This window comes from Triticum dicoccoides, chromosome 2B, assembly GCF_002162155.2.
Source record: "Triticum dicoccoides isolate Atlit2015 ecotype Zavitan chromosome 2B, WEW_v2.0, whole genome shotgun sequence".
NCBI classification, from domain to species: domain Eukaryota; kingdom Viridiplantae; phylum Streptophyta; class Magnoliopsida; order Poales; family Poaceae; genus Triticum; species Triticum dicoccoides.
In genome coordinates this window covers 43,603,352-43,626,775 of record NC_041383.1, presented here as the reverse complement: position 1 = coordinate 43,626,775, position 23,424 = coordinate 43,603,352, and the positions used below count along the sequence as shown (strand labels likewise).

Genomic DNA, 23,424 nt, shown 5'->3' with positions numbered 1-23,424 from the left:
GTGTTCATGCTATCTTCTTGTTTTGGTGCATTCAAGAAATACTAGTGTATTTGAGCTATATATGCTTGAAATATTTGACAGTTAACATCTGTTCAAAATTTATCATTTCATGGATAGGGAAATCGCCAACAAAGGACATCAGAAAATTGATTCCCGCTGCTCTTCAAAACAGCGCCGGGGAGTAGTATATAAGGATGCCCATCATGTTGTGGAAAAATGTACTAGCTACCAATAATGAACTATTCACGTTGAACAATTTAAATTCAAACAATTGTGAATAATGATTCAGCTTACACATCCTATAAACAAAATGGTCAACTCCATGATATATCCATCAACTACCTAAATTTTAACATGGAAACCTTCCGTAATATATAGATGGGAAAGAGATAGCAAAATGGATCATGCTTGAGATAGAGATTCTTACTGCAAATCTTAACAGAAGACATGACTTGCCAACACCCGAGTCTCCAATAAGCAATAGCTTGAAGAGGTAATCACTGCATGGTCAAAATAAGAGAATGTTAGTCTCCAGCAAACACAGTGCGCAGAGAATAAAACAAGTAGTGGTGACATTTTCAAGATGATAAAAAAGGGCAGCGCACTGCACGTAGCTCCTGCTTGCGTAGGGTTCGCGGAAGGGTCCGGGCACTTCCAAAAATGATAATAAGATACAATAACTATGTCCAGGCTTGGAAGATTGAAAATAAATTAAAAGAGAAATGTATTCAAGATAATAACACACAACAATTAGATGGAATAATATTGTCAGGCTTAGACAAGTAAGCAGTGACAGATGAAGGGACATTTTGCTGTTTAATAGATCCCTATGTACTATTGTGTGATTACTGTGATAGATTGTAAAAATAGTTCCCCTTGCAGCATTAAGATATAATAATATTGTAACATTGAATGAGTGGAGTGCAACCACGGTTACAGCGGTAACCGAACAAACAGTTATATCAGCCCATGACTGTCACAGTTATACAACATCAAGAGACAGAGCATTTGGCCGTGCTTGTAAAGGATGTTAAGCAGACTTGTGCATTCTACTCACATCTGCAGTGTGGAGACGGATTGGATCATGGATGCAAAGTGACTGCGAAACTAGAGATGGTGCAAAGTGACATTAGCATACATAATTCACCAAAACCGACCTATTCTCTGTTCCTCTGTCTTGTTCTTTTACTGCCATTAGATAGTAGTAGTAGGAATCTAAAATCCACAATAAACAATGCTGGAATGAGTGGACGGCCTTCTTCTTCCTGTCATCAGCGGAAAACTAAGTAGGAGTATAACAAGAGGAGAAAGGTTTCATGTTTTTGTAGTCTGAAGCATCCAATAAATGGCACTCAGTGACTAATAAATCTAGAAATGCCGCGTGTACTCTTCAGCCAAGCAGCATAGCCATGGCTCAGCCGCGAGTTCGCAAATCCAGCAGCTGCCGATTCATCCTAACCTACCGACCCCCAATCCACCTTGAACGACGAAGCAGCGGCCAGATCGAATCTCACGAGCGCATACCCCTCTGGCGCCTGCCTAACTTTCAGCAAAACTGCAGAGTGTGCAAAACTTTCAGCAAATTTATACAGACTAAAAATGTACAACAAAGCAACACACACTCAGGAGAAAGTAGGCTTCAAATTTGACATGCTTGGGATTCACTTGGAAGGGAAATTGTCAAGTGACCCACATGAATGTGTCTTTCAACCGAATATGGTTAACTGAACATGCACTCATGAAAAGGTGTCTCTGTACTGTAAACGAACAATTCCGGCTAAGAAACCGCAATCACAAGGTCCAAACCACTAGTAACCATCAACTAGCCCACAATACACTCGTAAAGCACTGCCGGAAAACATAAATTCACCCAAGGTGCATTCCTTATAATTCTCTGTTGCATAAGATACACGAATTAGTTGGCATTCAGAAACACACAAGCCCACACTGCATATGCACGGCAAAAGCTCGTATGATTACAACGCCGCTACACAGAAAAGCTTGGTCTCACTCTCACATGCGTCTTGCCAATCCCCGAGGGCCCGACGACCTCAGTGAGCTTGCCCAGGGGGATACTTCCGCCCAACGCCTCATCCAGCCTGTAGAGCATGGTGGCCAGCCAGCTGCCGCCCCCAGCCTCACCCGCTCCTCCAGAAGCAGCACACACTCTGCAGTTTTGTCCGCCGGGCAAATCCAACCTAACCCGTGGATAGGACCAAGACGGCAGCCAGCGAATCCACATGAAGGACAGATCGACGGCGCCGCACCTTTCACCTCCGACCATCAAACCGCCCGCCCGCGCGCCACGCGATCAAAGTAAAAGCTGCGGCGAGAGAGTACAACCGCGAGGGGAGGAGGAGATAGGCGTTGGGGTCTCACCTTGGGCAGCCGACGACGGCGGCGGCGTGGCGGCGGCGAGGGGAATGGGGGGATTAGCGGGAGAAGATAGGGAGGGGTCGGGAGGCCAACCACTGTGAAAGGGTGGGTGGTGGAGGCCGCGGGGAGAGTAGTCGGAGTGGGGTGGACCGAGGAACATGTGAGTTCGTGATGGGGTGGACACGCTTAGTAGTAGCGTGGGGGTCTTACCAGTGCTACTACTACTTACTTAGTAGTAGCGCTGGTTTTATATCCCTCGCTACTACTATGGCCTATCCCGGGAGCATTGTTCGAGACCACTTAGTAGCAGCGCGGGTTTATACCCCTCGCTACTACTATCAACTTAGTAGTAGCGCGGTTTTTATACCCCACGCTACTACTAATTAGCAGTAGCGTCTACTTTTAAACCGAGCTACTGATAAACTTCTGTGTATAAGGTTTTCCCTAGTAGTGTTAGTTCTTCGCTTCGAAAGTTATCGGGAGAACTGAATACAACCTCCAACGTTAAAGAGCCCGTGCAGCGGGCCTCTATGCCTGGTACTACTCCTTTAAAGGTAGTACTGCTTTGGTTGATTCTTGACGGGTCTATCTCCATCTTGCGGATAGTATCCTGATATATCAGATTGAGACTACTGCAGCCGTCCATGAGGACTCTTGTAAGGTGGTATCCGTCGATTATTGGGTCGAGCACCAAAGCGGCCGAACCCCATGACGGATACTAGTCGGATGATCCCTACGATCAAAAGTGATCGGGCAGGCCGACCATGGGTTGAATTTGGGGGCGACAGGGTCTACAGCGTATATGTCTCGGAGTGCGCATTTGCGCTCCCTCTTTGGGATGTGGGTGATGTAAATCATGTTCACTGTTTTAACCTCCGGTGGAAAAAATTTATGTCCCCCAGTGTTCGGCTGGCGAGATTCGTCCTCATCTTCACTTGGCAGCTCCTTCCCTTTGTGTTCGTCGTTTAGCTTGCCGGCCTGCTTGAAGACCCAGCATTTTCTGTTGGTGTGATTTGCAGGTTTCTCGTTGGTGCCGTGAATCTGACAGGACCTGTCTAGAATTTTATTTAGGCTGGACGGGCTGTCTCTGCTGCCTTTAAATGGCTTTTTCCGTTGACCGAGTCTAGAGCCCCTGAATCCAGTGTTTACCGCTGTATTGTCTGGGCTGTCTTCATTGCTTCGACGTTTATTGCGTTGTGGTTTTCCGTTGCCATCCCTGGTTTCGGATGTGCCTGGATCTTTGGTTCTACTGCGGGCCAACCAACTATCCTCACCTACGCAAAAGTGGGCCATAAGAGTTGTTAGGGATGTCATTGTCCTTGGCTTTTCCTGGCCGAAGTGTCTGGCAAGCCATTCGTCCCGGATACTGTGTTTGAAAGCTGCAAATGCTTCGGCATCCGGACAGTCGACGATTTGGTTCTTCTTGGTGAGAAATCAGTTCCAAAGCTTACGGGCTGACTCTCCGGGTTGTTGGATTATGTGACTTAAATCATCCGCATCCGGAGGTCGGACATAGATCCCTTGAAAATTAGCCCTGAAAGCGTCCTCGAGTTCCTCTCAACTTCCAATGGAATTTTCGGGGAGGCTTTTCAACCAGTGCCTAGCTGGTCCTTTCAACTTGAGGGGTAGGTATTTGATGGCGTGGAGATCGTCTCCTCGAGCCATGTGGATGTGAAGAATAAAGTCCTCAATCCAGACCGCAGGGTCTGTCATTCCGTCATATGCCTTGATGTTTACGGGTTTAAACCCCTCTAGAAGTTCATGATCCAGCACCTCATCGGTGAAACACAGGGGGTGTGCGGCGCCCCTGTACTTGACTGTGTCGTGGCATGGGTCCGGCGGCTGTAGTGTTCGGTGTTGATTCCGAACTGGTAGTTGATCGGTATAGTTGGTTTTGTGGCCGTGGTCCTGCGTAGGGACACGTTTCCTAGATCCGTAGATGGACCTGGCAAACACGGCGGCGAGGTGCTTCCGGAGGAAGGCGAGCGGCGGCCGAGGAGCCAAGGGATGGGCTGGGGCTGGCGCCGGCGCTAACCCTAACGCAAGGTCGGGATGGGATAACTGGGCGAATTGCACGTGGTGCATGAGGTGAGAGAGATGTTGGCTGGCTCACGGGGCATTGCTCGGCTTGGCCCATGTGCTGGGCGATGGACAAAGTGTTTTTTAGCGATGGAGAAACTGGATGGGAAGTGTGCTGCGTACGTCGGTTGGAGCGAGCGGAGTGGACGAAACGTAAGAGGGGAAATAGAACATTGCGTTTCTTTTAGGTAGTAGAGATAGAGAAGATTAATGTGATTGAGCGATTTAAGGTAAGTCTAATTAACTTAGATTTGATATTTAAACATTGATCATGATTAATTCTTTCACATAAAGGCACTACTAAACCGGTGACGCGAAACATGGAAAGTTCTGATCCGTTCATATTTTTTTCATTGTGTGAGAGGGTGACGCAAAACTAAACCGGTGGGGTGGGAGAGGGATGAAAAAAACCAGACGAAAAAAAATCAGATGAAAGTCGTGGGACTATTCAACCAACTCGTCCATTAGAAGTAGAGATATGAAATCAGTATAATTAAAATCTGAATATTACAATACAACAATCATTCAAATTACAATCATTATTTAAATCTCAGAATTAATTCAATACAAGAATTGTTCCGAATACAATAATGATATAAATCAAACATTAATGTAAAAATGATAGGTTTTTTTTATTATTGCCCATGCCTTTACCAATGGTGCTCAATGAGATTGTGCTGAAGTTGGTGGTGGGTGTTTGAGTCTTCGATTTCCTGGTATGTCTAAAGGAATGCTTTTATGTGGTCAGGGTCTCTAGATGGTTCACACGGCTATCGACATTGTCGTGGAAGAACTCCAAGTTCACGCCTCTCTCATCTTCGATTATCATGTTGTGAAGAATCACACAACATGTCACGATGTTGCTCAGGATTCGCTTGTCCCAAAAATGAGCAGGACCACGAGTAATGGCAAACCTACCTTGCAAAACCCTAAAGGCTCTTTCAATATCTTTTCGGGTAGCCTCTTGGACCTTTGCAAATTCAGCTTCATTCCTAGTTTCGGGTTTTCTGATGGTCTTGACAAATGTAGAGCAAGAAGGGTAAATACCATCAGCAAGATGGTAGCCCTTTGTGTACTAATACCCGTTCACCGTTGAGTTGTAAACAGGAGCATCACCACTAGCAAGTCTAGCGAACAAATGAGAGCGATGCAACACATTTATGTCATTGAGAGTACCCGAGAAACAAAAGAAGCAATGTTAAATTCATAAATCCTTAGATGCAACGGCCTCTAGCACAATTGAGACTTTCCACAATACTACTTGTGCCATGCCTTCGGGCAGTTTTTCCAAGTCCAGTGCATACAATCAATGCTTCCTACCATGCCCGGCCAACCTCACTTCTCATTTGTTGCCATCAACATTTTCGTGTCACCCTCGTTGGGTGCCCGAAGATAGACAGGACCAAAGACACAGATGATCACTTTGGTCAACCTATGCACTGACTCAATTGTAGTATCTTTGCATTGTCAGCATAGTTAGTCGGAATGCCATATGCAATCACCCGAATAGCTGTCGTGATTTTTGATATGTGCTAAAACCATTCAAGCCCGCAGTGTTTCTCCTTTGAGGAAAAAAAATCAAGTATTGGCCTTTCAAGCTTCTACTATTTTTACGAAGACGGACAGGCGCATTCGATACCTTCTCCGAAAGAGGTGCAGCGGATACGTAGATGACGCTGCAAAGTAGTCTTGCATGAGCATCTCGGTCCCGAGATGGCGGTTGCGAGGGATGCAAACACGGCTGATAGTGGATCATCGCCGTCTCTTTTTGTTCCTATCCTCGAGCTCCTTCACCAGGAGGACCACCACCATCATCTGCAGTCGATTGTTCTCGAGCAACGTCTCTATGTCCGAGTCATCGGACGAGGACGAATCCTTGAGTAAAAAATTCATAGCAAGGGCTCAAATCCATCTACAAATCGCAATGGAGCTCGCATGAACGAAAATCATTCGCTAAATCATACTTGAAGCGGTATAAAAGGACTCACCGGCAGATCTGTGGCGGGCGGCGACTCGGCGGCGGTGGATCCAGGGCGGCGGCGAAGCGGCGCGTCGGAATCGAAGGAGGCGGGCGGGCAGGCTAAAATGTCCCTCCCGCGAACTGCTTTCCCACTATACAGGGCACGGACGGGGTGGGGTGGGAGGGGGGCAATTTACCACGCTCCTCAAAAAAAAAATAATGGTCAGGGTGTTTAAGGTGTCTGTTTGGGCCGTTTTTTCCGCGCAAAACTGTAAAAAGTGGCGGTTATCTTGCAGCTCAGCGCGATATAAGGGGTCTGCTAGAGATGCTCTAAATTTCTATTATTTTTGTGGATATGCGTACCACTATTACATCTTATTAGGTCGGAGGATTTTTTTCGCGAAAAGCTAAAATACAATGAACATAATTAACTATCTCCTTTTCCCCCGTTCAAAGAGAGTAAAAAAGAGTTATATTGGACATAGATTTTGCCAGATCGAATCAAATTTCAGCAGCAAAATCCTCTTGCCTAGTGGGAAAAAAAGGTTGCTGCATTTGGAACCAGGTGCCCTGTCCCAGCTAGACTCGCGCCCTCGCCCAGCTAGTCGAGCCGAGCGTGCCTCGATCTGAAACTGAAACCGACCCTAAGGCGATGGGGAGCAGGGGAGCCCCAGGGGCCGCCGTCGTCGCCGCGGACGACGAGGACGACGACGACGAGGGCCCGGTGCCGCAGGCGTCGCAGCAGAGGTACCGCCCCGTGGAGCCGCACAACAGCGTCGTCGTCGCCGCGGACGAGGAGGAGGAGGAGGAGGAGGAGGGCCTGGTGCCGGAGGCGTCGCAGCAGAGGTACCGCCCCGTGGAGCCGCACGACAGCGCCGTCGTCCAGATGGCGCCCATCGACCCCGGCGCCTCCGCCGACGCCTCCTCGGGGCCCAGGTCATTCGGTTGGATGACGCGCATTTCGCGTCTCTTCTCTTCTGTTCTGCCTTTTGGGTGCCGTTCGTCGTGTGCAGCGCATGTGGATGCGGCGCGGATCGTCGCATTTCTAAAAAATCTTCGTTGCAGTAGTCAGGATCGAAATCCTTGTGAGCTCGTTCGAATTTGGAATTACCTGTCATTTGGAATTATGACTGCACAGGGTGTTTATTTGGTTCGTGTACTCACGTATTAGAAGACCTGTTGACGTTAAGAATCTTCGTATGATTAATGTGTTGTTTAGTTCAAAGTTAAACACATCTTAACTAGTTGCCACTTGAAGTTGTTGGTAGATTCATTTCGAAACCGATGGATTGCTATTCTCGCTTTTATTTAAACAGTGCCACTTCCCCAGAATTGCAACTGCCATAGCTACTGGTTCCCTGCTACCTGAAGAATCATCTGCTTCTGAATTCTGAAAGGAACTTTTTGGTTTCTTGATCGGAAATGCTACCATTGACAGATTTAATTGTTCATATTATAGGCCCATTAATCCTGGTAGGAACAGAAGTATGGATCCAAGAATGCGAGTGGCTTCTTCCAATGTTCACCGTACATCTAGTGCACGTCAGAGTGATTCAAAGCTTGAGCTCTTTGGTTTCGACTCGTTGGTCAATATTTTGGGACTTAAGAGGTATCATCAGCTCATCACTTGTTGCATGAATCTCCTTCATTTTAACCAGAGCTTCAAAGGTTTTTCCTGAACGTGTGTTTATTGCGCTTTAAACATATATATTGTTTGAGGAAATCGCTAGAAAGCCTATATATATGTTTATTTTTGCTGCGAACATAGCTAGAGCTCTGACTGATTCTGAACAGTATGGCAGAAGAACCAGCTCAGACACCTGTTAGTCCTACGGATAGTGAGGATATCGGTATTACCATTGGACGCCCTAAGGTTTGTTCCCCATCCAATTATCTAATGCCATTTCCAAGTTTGCTACGTCAAGGCCAATTTCCAAATTTAATTGTAATTAATTTTGTTTATTTTTATTTGTAAACCAACTTATTCTATTTTTTTGCTGCACTTGGTCCCTTTGCTTAATTTTACTTTAGTTTATTTTTCATAAAGAGTCACTGTTAGTTGCACTCATTTTTTTTGCTATGCAGGAAACCGACCCTAAACTCGGTACCATGATGGGTGTCTTTGTGCCGTGCTTGCAGAATATCTTGGGAATTATCTATTATATACGTTTCACATGGTAAAATTTTGCACCTGTTCTTTCTCAGTGCGTTATGCCATTATCCACTACTCTAGTTAGTTTCTGCAACATGAAGATGCTACCGTGGAACAATCTATTATATTTATATTTATAAATATCTTGGGAATAATCTATTATATTTATATCTTTCCCTTGTGTACTTTATGGCCATTGTGGTAAACAGCCTTCATGTAGCTTTATCATATACTCCCTGTGTAAAGAAATATAAGATCTTTTAGATCACTACTTTAGTGGTATAAAAGGTCTTGTATTACTCTACAGAGGGAGTATTTATTTACTATTGAATGCACTGTTTCCGTAGTTTAACTAAGTTAAGGAAAATTACTCTAAAATTGCAAAACATTGATTACCACTTTAGGAACCGTTGGCTCTGAGAATTGCCCCATCTGAGGACCTTACCTGAAGAATTGGCATTTTGAATTTCGTTAATGCCACACCCTGTACTCTTGCAACTAAATAAGAATTTAACATGTGGATTCTGCGGATTGATGTTCATACTATTGTGTATGTGTAAGGGGGCTTTGAGTTTCACGCATGAATGGTTACTTCTTTAAAATGACCTGTCCAGTTTGAGAGACGTTCTTGTTCATTGGGTTCTCATCTAACAGTAGGTGATAAAGACATGACACGTCCTCTCATTGTGTTTCTTACTTAGCTTTAGAAAAGAGTAGGATAAACCATATATTCGAATATTAAACACGACAACCTTTCATTTCTCCTTGTAGGATCGTCGGTATGGGAGGCATATGGCAGTCCCTTGTTTTAGTTGCATTATGTGGCGCATGCACATTTTTAACTGCAATATCATTAAGCGCGATTGCCACAAATGGGGCAATGAAGGTATGTCGAATATCTGTAGTAAGTGATAGATTCTTGAGTAAGGTTCTATATGTCTCTTCTGTAAATAACTGTTTTTTTTTGTTGTTTGTCGAACGCGATAGAGAGGCAAACTCATCACCATCCAGTAGACAGTAAAATATATTTCCAGTAATTTCAAAATTGAGGAAAACAAATTCATATTTTGATATCGTTTGAGGGCCAGGGATGTAAACTGGGTCCAGTTGGGTCTAACAGTTCAATAAAGGTTTTTTCTAGGCAAAATGAACTATCGAGCTAACTAGAGCTGACTAAATGGGACTTGCAGGCGCCATTTATTGGCCATTTACATCCCTATTTGAGGCCCATCTACTACTTGAATATCAGAAGTAGAATTTCTGTATTTCTCAGTCAGTTATGTTCAGATCAGCAAGTTAGACTTCTCAGCCAATCATCGCAAGAGAGTTTGTTATTTACGTCTCATTTTTCTGCGCTACATGCTAGATTGCCGATGTATTCAGGTAAGTTTCTTTTTGTTTTACCGAAAAAGGCTTTCGCCCCGCTTTATAAATAAAGCAAACCGCCACAGAGCATACAAACCCACACAAGTCCACACACACACCTAAGTCTCACGACAAAGTACATAGGTTCTGCTGAGGGCACAGCTCAACAAGCCCGGAAGGAAAGAAAAAACAACATCATCATCACACAAGGCGCCTAATCAGGCTCCGGCGGAGGCGGCGGTGGCGGCGGCGACAGGCGAACGGCCATCGATCGGATGTCGGCGATGAAGGCGGAGATGGCGTCACGGTCCGGGGGGCGGCTAAGCGGCCGCCAAAGCTGCAAGAAACCCGCGAATTTGTAGAGAGCGTCAGTAGCGCGACGAAGGGGAGCGTGCTGGATCACAAGCTTATTGCGAACGGTCCACAGCGTCCAGGCGAGAACCCCAACCTCAAGCCACCTAATGTGGCGAGAGGACGCGGGGGACGACTGGATTTCAGCAAATAGGTCCGGGAAGTTGGTGTGGCACCAACTACCGCCGACCACCTCACGAAAGCAGCTCCAGAGAAATTGGGCGGAGACGCAGGAGAAGAAGATGTGGTTCGAGTCCTCAGGGACTCCACAGAGCGGGCAGATACTGGTGCCCGGGCCATTGCGCTTGCAGACCTCCACTCCAGACGGGACCCGACCGCGAATCCACTGCCACATGAAGATGCGAATCTTCAGTGGTACGCGGACGGACCAAACCATCGATAAGGGGAGGGGGCGGAGGAAGGGGCAATGGCCGAGTAAAGCGACTTGGTGGAGAACAGGCCCGACGGCTCCAGCCGCCACCGGACACGGTCCGACCTGCCATCCACCAACGGCTCGTGCAACGCGACGCAATCAAGCAACTCACACCAGACAGCGGATTCCGCCGGCCCAAAAGGGCGACGGAAAGCAAGGCGCCCCAGGTCAAGAAGAGCCCTATTGACCGAAATCATGGGGTCGACGGAGATAGAGAAGAGGGCAGGGAAGCGGGCCGCAAACGGGGAGTCTCCGGCGTCGAGAGGCCGGACCCCACCGAGATGGAGGTCCCAATGCAAAGCACCGGGAGAAACTGAACAATAGACTGCCAGAACTGGGAGCCCCCCGATTTCTGGCAGAAGGCAAGTGGCTGGCCCCGCAGGTATTTATTCCGGATAATGTCGAGCCAGAGGCCGCCATGACCCTGGGCGATGCGCCAGAGCCAGCGGGAGAAAAGGGCTATATTCATCCTCTTGGAGCACATGATGCCCATGTTGGGTTTCGTAGTAATTTCAAAAATTTTCCTACGCGCACACAGGATCATGTGATGCATAGCAACGAGGGGGAGAGTATTGTCTACGTACCCTACGCAGACCGACTGCGGAAGCGATGATACGACGTAGAGGAAGTAGTCGTACGTCTTCACGATCCAACCGATCAAGCACCGAAACTACGGCACCTCCGAGTTCGAGCACACGTTCAGCTCGATGACGATCCCCGGACTCCGATCCAGCAAAGTGTCGGGGAAGAGTTCCGTCAGCACGACGGCGTGGTGATGATCTTGATGAACTACAGCAGCAGGGCTTCGCCTAAACTCCGCTACAGTATTATCGAGGAATATGGTGGCAGGGGGCACCGCACACGGCTAAGGAATCGATCACGTGGATCAACTTGTGTCAACTTGTGTGTTTAGAGGTGCCCCTGCCTCAGTATATAAAGGAGCCAAGGGGGGAGGGTGCGCCGGCCAGGAGGAGGAGGCGCAGGAGGAGTCCTACTCCTACCGGGAGTAGGACTCCCCTCCAATCCTATTCCAACTAGGATTCCCAAGGGGGAAAGAGGGAGAGGGGTGGCCGGCCACCTCTCCTAGTCCTAATAGGACTAGGGGAAGGGGGGGAGGCGCGCAGCCCCCTTGGGCTGCCCCTTTCTCCTTTCCACTAAGGCCCATGATGGCCCATATGGCTCCCGGGGGGTTCCGGTAACCTCCCGGTAACCCGGTAAAATCCCGATTTCACCCGGAACACTTCCGATGTCCAAACATAGGCTTCCAATATATCAATCTTTATGTCTCGACCATTTCGAGACTCCTCGTCATGTCCGTGATCACATCCGGGACTCCGAACAACCTTCGGTTCATCAAAATGCATAAACTCATAATATAACTATCATCGTAACCTTAAGCGTGCGGACCCTACGGGTTCGAGAACAATGTAGACATGACCGAGACATGTCTCTGGTCAATAACCAATAGCGGGACCTGGATGCCCATATTGGCTCCTACATATTCTACGAAGATCTTTATCGGTCAGACCGCATAACAACATACGTTGTTCCCTTTGTCATCGGTATGTTACTTGCCCGAGATTCGATCGTCGGTATCCAATACCTAGTTCAATCTCGTTACCGGCAAGTCTCTTTACTCGTTCCGTAATACATCATCTCACAACTAACATATTAGTTGTAATGCTTGCAAGGCTTATGTGATGTGTATTACCGAGAGGGCCCAGAGATACCTCTCCGACAATCGGAGTGACAAATCCTAATCTCGAAATACGCCAACCCAACATCGACCATTGGAGACACCTGTAGTACTCCTTTATAATCACCCATTTACGTTGTGACGTTTGGTAGTACCCAAAGTGTTCCTCCGGTAAACAGGAGTTACATAATCTCATAGTCGTAGGAACATGTATAAGTCATGAAGAAAGCAATAGCAACATACTAAACGATCAGGTGCTAAGCTAATGGAATGGGTCATGTCAATCAGATCATTCTACTAATGATGTGACCTCGTTAATCAAATAACAACTTATTGTTCATGGTTAGGAAACATAACCATCTTTGATTAACGAGCTAGTCAAGTAGAGGCATACTAGTGACTCTCTGTTTGTCTATGTATTCACACATGTATTATGTTTCCGGAAAATACAATTCTAGCATGAATAATAAACATTTATCATGATTATAAGGAAATAAATAATAACTTTATTATTGCCTCTAGGGCATATTTCCTTCAGTCTCCCACTTGCACTAGAGTCAATAATCTAGATTACACTGTAATGAATCTAACACCCATGGAGCTTTGGTGCTGATCATGTTTTGCTCATGGAAGAGGCTTAGTCAACGGGTCTGCAACACTCAGATCCGTATGTATCTTGCAAATCTCTATGTCTCCCACCTGGACTAGATCCCGGATGGAGTTGAAGCGTCTCTTGATGTGTTTGGTCCTTTTGTGAAATCTGGATTCCTTTGCCAAGGCAATTGCACCAGTATTGTCACAAAAGATTTTCATTGGACCCGATGCACTAGGTATGACACCTAGATCGGATATGAACTCCTTCATCCAGACTCCTTCATTTGCTGCTTCCGAAGCAGCTATGTATTCCGCTTCACATGTAGATCCCGCTACGACGCTTTGTTTAGAACTGCACCAACTGACAGCTCCACCGTTTAATGTAAACACGTATCCGGTTTGCGATTTAGAATCGTCCGGATCAGTGTCAAAGCTTGCATCAACATAACCTTTTACGATGAGCTCTTTGTCACTTCCATATACGAGAAACATATCCTTAGTCCTTTTCAGGTATTTCAGGATGTTCTTGACCGCTGTCCAGTGATCCATTCCTGGATTACTTTGGTACCTCCCTGCTAAACTTATAGCAAGGCACACATCAGGTCTGGTACACAGCATTGCATACATGATAGAGCCTATGGCTGATGCATAGGGAACATCTTTCATATTCTCTCTATCTTCTGCAGTGGTCGGGTATTGAGTCTTACTCAATTTCACACCTTGTAACACAGGCAAGAACCTTTTCTTCGCTTGATCCATTTAGAACTTCTTCAAAATTTTGTCAAGGTATGTGCTTTGTGAAAGTCCAATTAAGCGTCTTGATCTATCTCTATAGATCTTAATGCCTAATATGTAAGCAGCTTCACCGAGGTCTTTCATTGAAAAACTTTTATTCAAGTATCCCTTTATGCTATCCAGAAATTCTATATCATTTCCAATCAGTAATATGTCATCCACATATAATATCAGAAATGCTACAGAGCTCCCACTCACTTTCTTGTAAATACAGGCTTCTCCGAAAGTCTGTATAAAACCAAATGCTTTGATCACACTATCAAAACGTTTATTCCAACTCCGAGAGGCTTGCACCAGTCCATAAATGGATCGCTGGAGCTTGCACACTTTGTTAGCTCCCTTTGGATCGACAAAACCTTCTGGTTGCATCATATACAACTCTTCTTCCAGAAATCCATTCAGGAATGCAGTTTTGACATCCATCTGCCAAATTTCATAATCATAAAATGCGGCAATTGCTAACATGATTCGGACGGACTTAAGCATCGCTACGGGTGAGAAGGTCTCATCGTAGTCAATCCCTTGAACTTGCCAAAAACCTTTTGCGACAAGTCGAGCTTTGTAGACAGTAACATTACCATCAGCGTCAGTCTTCTTCTTAAAGATCCATTTATTCTCAATTGCTTGCCGATCATCGGGCAAGTCAACCAAAGTCCATACTTTGTTCTCATACATGGATCCCATCTCAGATTTCATGGCTTCAAGCCACTTTGCGGAATCTGGGCTCACCATCGCTTCTTCATAGTTCGTAGGTTCATCATGATCTAGTAGCATGACCTCCAGAACAGGATTACCGTACCACTCTGGTGCGGATCTTACTCTGGTTGATCTACGAAGTTCAGTAGTATCTTGATCTGAAGTTTCATGATCATTATCATTGGCTTCCTCACTAACTGGTGTAGGTGTCACTGAAACAGTTTTCTGTGATGAACTACTTTCCAGTAAGGGAGCAGGTACAGTTACCTCGTCAAGTTCTACTTTCCTCCCACTCACTTCTTTCGAGAGAAACTCCTTCTCTAGAAATGATCCATTCTTAGCAACAAATGTTTTGCCTTCGGATCTGTGATAGAAGGTGTACCCAACAGTTTCTTTTGGGTATCCTATGAATACACATTTCTCCGATTTGGGTTCGAGTTTATCAGGTTGAAGCTTTTTCACATAAGCATCGCAGCCCCAAACTTTAAGAAACGACAACTTTGGTTTCTTGCCAAACCATAGTTCATAAGGCGTCGTCTCAACGGATTTTGATGGTGCCCTATTTAACGTGAATGCGGCCGTCTCTAAAGCATATCCCCAAAATGATAGCGGTAAATCTGTAAGAGACATCATAGATCGCACCATATCTAGTAAAGTACGATTACGACGTTCGGACACACCATTACGCTGTGGTGTTCCGGGGGGCGTGAGTTGCGAAACTATTCCACAGTTTTTCAAATGTACACCAAACTCGTAACTCAAATATTCTCCTCCACGATCAGATCGTAGAAACTTTATTTTCTTGTTACGATGATTTTCAACTTCACTCTGAAATTTTTTGAACTTTTCAAATGTTTCAGACTTATGCTTCATTAAGTAGATATATCCATATCTGCTCAAATCATCTGTGAAGGTGAGAAAATAACGATATCCGCCACGAGCCTCAATATTCATCGGACCACATACATCGGTATGTATGATTTCCAACAAATCTGTTGCTCTCTCCATAGTACCGGAGAACGGTGTTTTAGTCATCTTGCCCATGAGGCACGGTTCGCAAGTACCAAGTGATTCATAATCAAGTGGTTCCAAAAGTCCATTAGTATGGAGTTTCTTCATGCGTTTTACACCGATATGACCTAAACGACAGTGCCACAAATAAGTTGCACTTTCATTATCAACTCTGTATCTTTTGGTTTCAACATTATGAATATGTGTATTACTACTATCGAGATTTAGTAAGAATAGACCACTCTTCAAGGGTGCATGACCATAAAAGATATTACTCATATAAATAGAACAATCATTATTCTCTGATTTAAATGAATAACCGTCTCGCATTAAACACGATCCAGATATAATGTTCATGCTCAACGCTGGCACCAAATAACAATTATTTAGGTCTAATATTAATCCCGAAGGTAGATGTAGAGGTAGCGTGCCGACCGCGATCACATCGACTTTGGAACCGTTTCCCACGCGCATCGTCACCTCGTCCTTTGCCAGTGCCCGCTTATTCTGTAGTCCCTGTTTCGAGTTGCAAATATTAGCAACAGAACCAGTATCAAATACCCAGGTGCTACTGCGAGCATTGGTAAGGTACACATCAATAACATGTATATCACATATACCTTTGTTCACCTTGCCATCCTTCTTATCCGCCAAATACTTGGGGCAGTTCCGCTTCCGGTGACCAGTCTGCTTGCAGTAGAAGCACTCAGTTTCGGGCTTAGGTCTAGACTTGGGTTTCTTCTCTTGAGCAGCAACTTGCTTGCCGTTCTTTTTGAAGTTCCCCTTTTTCTTCCCTTTGCCCTTTTTCTTGAAACTAGTGGTCTTGTTAACCATCAACACTTGATGCTCCTTCTTGATTTCTACCACCGCAGCTTTTAGCATTGCGAAGAGCTCGGGAATAGTCTTGTTCATCCCTTGCATATTATAGTTCATTACGAAGCTCTTGTAGCTTGGTGGCAGTGATTGGAGAATTCTGTCAATGACGCAATCATCCGGAAGATTAACTCCCAATTGAATCAAGTGATTATTATACCCAGACATTTTGAGTATATGCTCACTGACAGAACTGTTCTCTTCCATCTTGCAGCTATAGAACTTATTGGAGACTTCATATCTCTCAATCCGGGCATTTGCTTGAAATATTAACTTCAACTCCTGGAACATCTCATATGCTCCATGACGTTCAAAACGTCGTTGAAGTCCCGATTCTAAGCCGTAAAGCATGGCACACTGAACTATCGAGTAGTCATCAGCTTTGCTCTGCCAGACGTTCATAACATCTGGCGTTGCTCCAGCAGCAGGCCTGGCACCCAGCGGTGCTTCCAGGACGTAATTCTTCTGTGCAGCAATGAGGATAATCCTCAAGTTACGGACCCAGTCCGTGTAATTGCTACCATCATCTTTCAACTTTGCTTTCTCAAGGAACGCATTAAAATTTAACGGAACAACAGCACGAGCCATCTATCTACAATCAACATAAACAAGCAAGATACTATCAGGGACTAAGTTCATGATAAATTTTAAGTTCAATTAATCATATTATTAAAGAATCCCACTTAGATAGACATCCCTCTAATCCTCTAAGTGATCACGTGATCCAAATCAACTAAACCATGTCCGATCATCACGTGAGATGGAGTAGTTTCATCGGTGAACATCATTATGTTGATCATATCTACTATATGATTCACGCTCGACCTTTCGGTCTCTGTGTTCCGAGGCCATATCTGCATATGCTAGGCTCGTCAAGTTTAACCTGAGTATTCTGCGTGCGCAACTGTTTTGCACCCGTTGTATTTGAACGTAGAGCCTATCACACCCGATCATCACGTGGTGTCTCAGCACGAAGAACTTTTGCAACGGTGCATACTCAGGGAGAACACTTCTTGATAATTTAGTGAGAGATCATCTTATAATGCTACCGTCAATCAAAGCAAGATAAGATGCATAAAAAGATAAACATCACATGCAATCAATATAAGTGATATGATATGGCCATCATCATCTTGTGCTTGTGATCTCCATCTCTGAAGCACCGTCATGATCACCATCGTCACCGGCGCGACACCTTGATCTCCATCGTAGCATCGTTGTCGTCTCGCCAATCTTATGCTTCCACGACTATCACTACCGTTTAGTAATAAAGTAAAGCATTACGTCGCGATTGCATTGCATACAATAAAGCGACAACCATATGGCTCCTGCCAGTTGCCGATAACTTGGTTACAAAACATGATCATCTCATACAATAAAATTCAGCATCATGCCTTGACCATATCACATCACAACATGCCCTGCAAAAACAAGTTAGACGTCCTCTACTTTGTTGTTGCATGTTTTACGTGGCTGCTACGGGCTTTAAGTAAGAACCAATCTCACCTACGCATCAAAACCACAACGATAGTTTGTCAAATAGACTCCGTTTTAACCTTCGCAAGGACCGGGCGTAGCCATACTTGGTTCAACTAAAGTTGGAGAGGCAGTCGCCCGCAAGCCATCTCTGTGCAAAGCACGTCGAGGGAACCGGTCTCGCGTAAGCGTACGCGTAAGGTTGGTCCGGGTCGTCTCGTCCAACAATACCGCTGAACCAAAATATGACATGCTGGTAGGCAGTATGACTTGTATCGTCCACAACTCACTTGTGTTCTACTCGTGCATATAACATCAACATCATTAACCTAGGCTCGGATGCCACTGTTGGGTTTTGTAGTAATTTCAAAAAATTTCCTACGCGCACACAGGATCATGTGATGCATAGCAACGAGGGGGAGAGTATTGTCTACGTACCCTACGTAGACCGACTGCGGAAGCGATGATACGACATAGAGGAAGTAGTCGTACGTCTTCACGATCCAACCGATCAAGCACCGAAACTACGGCACCTCCGAGTTCGAGCACACGTTCAGCTCGATGACGATCCCCGGACTCCGATCCAGCAAAGTGTCGGGGAAGAGTTCCGTCAGCACGACGGCGTGGTGATGATCTTGATGAACTACAGCAGCAGGGCTTCGCCTAAACTCCGCTACAGTATTATCGAGGAATATGGTGGCAGGGGGCACCGCACACGGCTAAGGAATCGATCACGTGGATCAACTTGTGTCAACTTGTGTGTTTAGAGGTGCCCCTGCCTCAGTATATAAAGGAGCCAAGGGGGGAGGGTGCACCGGCCAGGAGGAGGAGGCGCAGGAGGAGTCCTACTCCTACCGGGAGTAGGACTCCCCTCCAATCCTATTCCAACTAGGATTCCCAAGGGGGAAAGAGGGAGAGGGGTGGCCGGCCACCTCTCCTAGTCCTAATAGGACTAGGGGAAGGGGGGGAGGCGCGCAGCCCCCTTGGGCTGCCCCTTTCTCCTTTCCACTAAGGCCCATGATGGCCCATATGGCTCCCGGGGGGTTCCGGTAACCTCCCGGTAACCCGGTAAAATCCCGATTTCACCCGGAACACTTCCGATGTCCAAACATAGGCTTCCAATATATCAATCTTTATGTCTCGACCATTTCGAGACTCCTCGTCATGTCCGTGATCACATCCGGGACTCCGAACAACCTTCGGTTCATCAAAATGCATAAACTCATAATATAACTGTCATCGTAACCTTAAGCGTGCGGACCCTACGGGTTCGAGAACAATGTAGACATGACCGAGACATGTCTCTGGTCAATAACCAATAGCGGGACCTGGATGCCCATATTGGCTCCTACATATTCTACGAAGATCTTTATCGGTCAGACCGCATAACAACATATGTTGTTCCCTTTGTCATCGGTATGTTACTTGCCCGAGATTCGATCGTCGGTATCCAATACCTAGTTCAATCTCGTTACCGGCAAGTCTCTTTACTTGTTCCGTAATACATCATCTCACAACTAACATATTAGTTGTAATGCTTGCAAGGCTTATGTGATGTGTATTACCGATAGGGCCCAGAGATACCTCTCCGACAATCGGAGTGACAAATCCTAATCTCGAAATACGCCAACCCAACATCGACCATTGGAGACACCTGTAGTACTCCTTTATAATCACCCATTTACGTTGTGACGTTTGGTAGTACCCAAAGTGTTCCTCCGGTAAACGGGAGTTACATAATCTCATAGTCGTAGGAACATGTATAAGTCATGAAGAAAGCAATAGCAACATACTAAACGATCAGGTGCTAAGCTAATGGAATGGGTCATGTCAATCAGATCATTCTACTAATGATGTGACCTCGTTAATCAAATAACAACTTATTGTTCATGGTTAGGAAACATAACCATCTTTGATTAACGAGCTAGTCAAGTAGAGGCATACTAGTGACTCTCTGTTTGTCTATGTATTCACACATGTATTATGTTTCCGGAAAATACAATTCTAGCATGAATAATAAACATTTATCATGATTATAAGGAAATAAATAATAACTTTATTATTGCCTCTAGGGCATATTTCTTTCAGCCCAGGCCACCTTGCTCCCTGGGCTTGCAGATGCCAGGCCAACTGACCATGTGGTACTTCTGCTTATCATGCTCGCCAGCCCAGTAGAAGCGGGACTGGATCTTGGCGATCTCCTTGTGGAGAGACTCATGGAGGCTATAGAAGCTCATAAGGAACAGCAGGAGACTAGAGAGGGAAGAGTTGATGAGAATAGTCCGGGCCGCCTTAGATAGCCATCTCCCCTGCCAGGGCTCGCAACGGGACTGGAGCTTAGTAACTGCGGGCCTCAGGTCCGCGGCAGAGAGACGCGATTCGCTAATGGGGGTCCCCAGGTAGGAGGTGGGGAAAGAGCCCAGGCGGCAATTAAGTCTGTTGGCGATGGCTATAGACTCAGAGGGGGAATATCCCATCACTCTTGAGGCCCGACATCCGTTGAAAGCAGAGCAGGAGGAACTTGAGGTTGGCGATGTCCCCCTCCGAGCCTTCGACCATGATGATCGTGACGTCAGCATACTGAAGGATGGAGATCCCCGAGCCCCCAGAAAGGTGTGGGGTAATCCCACGGATGTGGCCAGCGGCTTTGGCCTTATCAAGGATGGAGGCCAGAGCGTCCACAACCATATTGAAGAGGAACGGGGAGAAGGCGAACCCCACAAAGGGTAGGGAAGAAAGGACCAATCTCGCCGTTGATGTTGACCGCCGTGCGACCGCAAGAGACCATTTGCATGACTCTAGTGATCCATCGGTCATCGAAGCCCTTCCGAAGAAGGACTTCCCTGAGGAAGGTCCAGCTAACAGAGTCGTAGGCTTTGTGGAAATCGATCTTCAGAAAGACCGCCCTAAGGCGCTTGGTCCGGACCTCGTGAAGGACCTCGTGGAGGACCAGGACTCCATCAAGGATATATCGGCCTTTAGTGAAGGCCGACTGGTTAGGGTGGGTAATCCGGTCGGCAAGCAAGGTCACCCTATTGGCGTACCCTTTGGCCAGAATCCGGAAGATCACATTAATGACCGTGATCGGCCGGAACTGGCGGATGTCGGACGCCCCAGGGACCTTGGGAATGAGAGAGATGATCCCGTAGTTGAGGCGCCCCAGGTCAATAGATACAACAAAGAATTCTTCGAAGATGGCCATGACCTCCGGTTTAATCACGTTCCAGAAGGTCCGGAAGAAAATGACCGGGAGGCCATCTGGACCCGGCGCAGAAGAGGCATTCATACCCTTGATAGCCTCCCAGACCTCCTGCTCAGAGAAGGGGGCCGTCAGGGCCGCGTTCTCCGCGTCGGAGACTAACTGAATGCCGGTCCAACAATCATGGGCGAGGGAGATGCCGCTCCGAGGAGCGGCAGAGAAAAGGGACCTATAGAAGCCGTCGACATGAGTCCGGATGTCGCGAGGGTCCTGAAGAAGGGTCTCCCCATCCCAGAGGAGGGGGATGGTGTTGCGTCTACAGCGGCCGTTGGCGATAGCCTGGAAGTATGCAGTATTCGCATCACCCTTCAGTACCCACTTCTGAGCGCCCCGAAGGCGCCAATATGCCTCCTCATCAGAGTAGATCACGGAGAGTTGGTCTTCGAGGTCATAGCGGGCCAGCCACTCGTCCGGAGACAGACCCACCATGTCGGCCCGAAGGTCAAGGGCCTGAATCGCCGTAAGCAGCGCCTTCTTGCGCTCTCTGGCATCGCGACCAAGGTTGGCCCCCACCCCTTCATAAACTGTCTGCTACGTTTCGCATAGAAGTGCCACGTGTCAATAGCCGAGGGGGCCGAGGGTGGGGGTGCTCCCGAGCCTCGATCCACCGTGCGCAGACTGCGTCGGCGAATCCCGCCTGGGAGAGCCAGAAGGTCTCAAAGCGGAAGCGAGGAGGGATCGGCGGACGCTCGTCCGCGGAGGAGAGAAGAAGGGGGACATGATCCGAGCCAATCCTAGTGATGGTGCAGAGAGAAGCAAGGGGGCAACGGAGGTCCCAATCCGGGGACACTAGGACCCTGTCCAAGACGGACTGGGTCGGGGCGGCTTGCCGATTGGTCCAGGTGAACCGGGCACCAATCCTGTCAATCTCCCGAAGGGCGAGGTCAGCGATGAAGTCATTAAACATCTGCATCCGGGCAAAGCAAACATTGTCGTTGCTCTTGTCTTCCGCCACGCGCAGCAAGTTAAAGTCGCCACCCACAACCACGGGGAGGGAGGCCGCCGAGATCTTTCGGTGAAGCTCCTTGAGGAAGGCGGCCGACCGACTATGGTCGGCAGGTCCGTATACAATGATGATCTCCCACTTGAAGTTGAGAGATCTCTCGAATAATTCCATGCTGACGAAGAATTCCCCCCGGTCCATGCTACCCACCTTGAAGGTGGCATCCTTCACTCCTAAAAGGATGCCACCCGAGTGGCCTGAGCTCCCACTAGAAGGGAGCCAGTGCCACGCAAAGAGGTGGGAGCTCAAACGGTCGAGCTCGGGGAGCGAGAAATCGTGACGCATGGTCTCCTGGACAGTAACGATGTCGATGTGCTCATCTCGCATGTACTCCACAAGTTGGGGGCGACGACCATCATGGCCGAAGCCGCGGATGTTCCAGAAGAGGGCTCGCATTAAGGAGCCATCGGGGGGCTGCTTGACCCCAGGACATGAGAAGCGCTTTGCGCGCGAAGAGCCGCAGTGCGGGAGCGGGTACGGCCACGGATCTCCCCCGGAGGTGGGGGAGCCGGTAGCCGCGGCCCGGTCGGGGTGGGAGATATCCCGTCCGCGGAGGCGTCCGGGGGGGAAAGGAGGGCCAGCCTCCCCCCTGAAAATGATAGCTGAGTCGGAGGCCACTTTGGCGAGGTTGCCCAAGGGAATAGACTCAAGCGCAGAAAAGGAACAAGACGAAGCAGAGGGGGGAACAGGAGGTGTACCTGGCTCCAGGTTACGGGCGGCAGCGCGTAGCTCCGCCCGCTCGGGGATGGGCAGAGCCGGGCTGCCCTCCGGGTGGGCAGCATCCAGCCGCGCACTCCGGCGGGAGGCCACCACCGGGGAGGAGGTCGACCTACCGCGACGGGAGTACGCAGCTGAGCGGGGGGAGGGGGCTAAGCCGCCATCGGAGTGAGCACGCGAGTCGCACCCTCCCCCGGCACAGGCGGCGACGGAGGGGCCAGCTGAGCCGGCCCGGCGCATCCGATGAGGAGAGGCACAGGAGGGGGCGGCCCAGCCGGCGGAGGGGGTGGCGGAGGAGGGAGCGCGGGGAGGGTCGCCGGGACCGGGGCCGGGGCGTCCGGCAGTAGGGGGGCGGTCTGGGCATCCTCCAGCCGAGGAGGAGACGGGGCAGTGAGGGAGCAGGTGGCCGGGGAGGGGGGGCACCCACCCGCGGTGCCAGCCCCTCCGCGGGCTCTGCCGGCTCCACCGGAGGGGCGCCGAGGGGCAGGTCCACCGAGTCTGGCTCAACGGGAGGGGACGAGGTGGGGGAGTGCGGGGAGGAGGCCGGGCAGACCACCAAGCCCACACTGGATATGTCGCTCCCCTCGG

General features: G+C 48.0%; 1 protein-coding gene across 1 annotated transcript in view; it reads left to right on the top strand.

Moving 5' to 3' along the window:
- The first annotated feature begins 7,895 nt into the window (after nucleotides 1-7,895).
- LOC119367042 (cation-chloride cotransporter 2-like) overlaps nucleotides 7,896-23,424 on the top strand; it is a 37,132-nt gene continuing 21,603 nt past the window's right edge. The window contains exons 1-4 of the mRNA XM_037632673.1: nucleotides 7,896-8,024; nucleotides 8,210-8,288; nucleotides 8,501-8,592; nucleotides 9,339-9,453. Of these exons, the coding sequence (XP_037488570.1) occupies nucleotides 7,903-8,024; nucleotides 8,210-8,288; nucleotides 8,501-8,592; nucleotides 9,339-9,453 (408 nt within the window). The 5' untranslated portion in view covers nucleotides 7,896-7,902. The remainder of the gene's footprint in view (nucleotides 8,025-8,209; nucleotides 8,289-8,500; nucleotides 8,593-9,338; nucleotides 9,454-23,424) is intronic.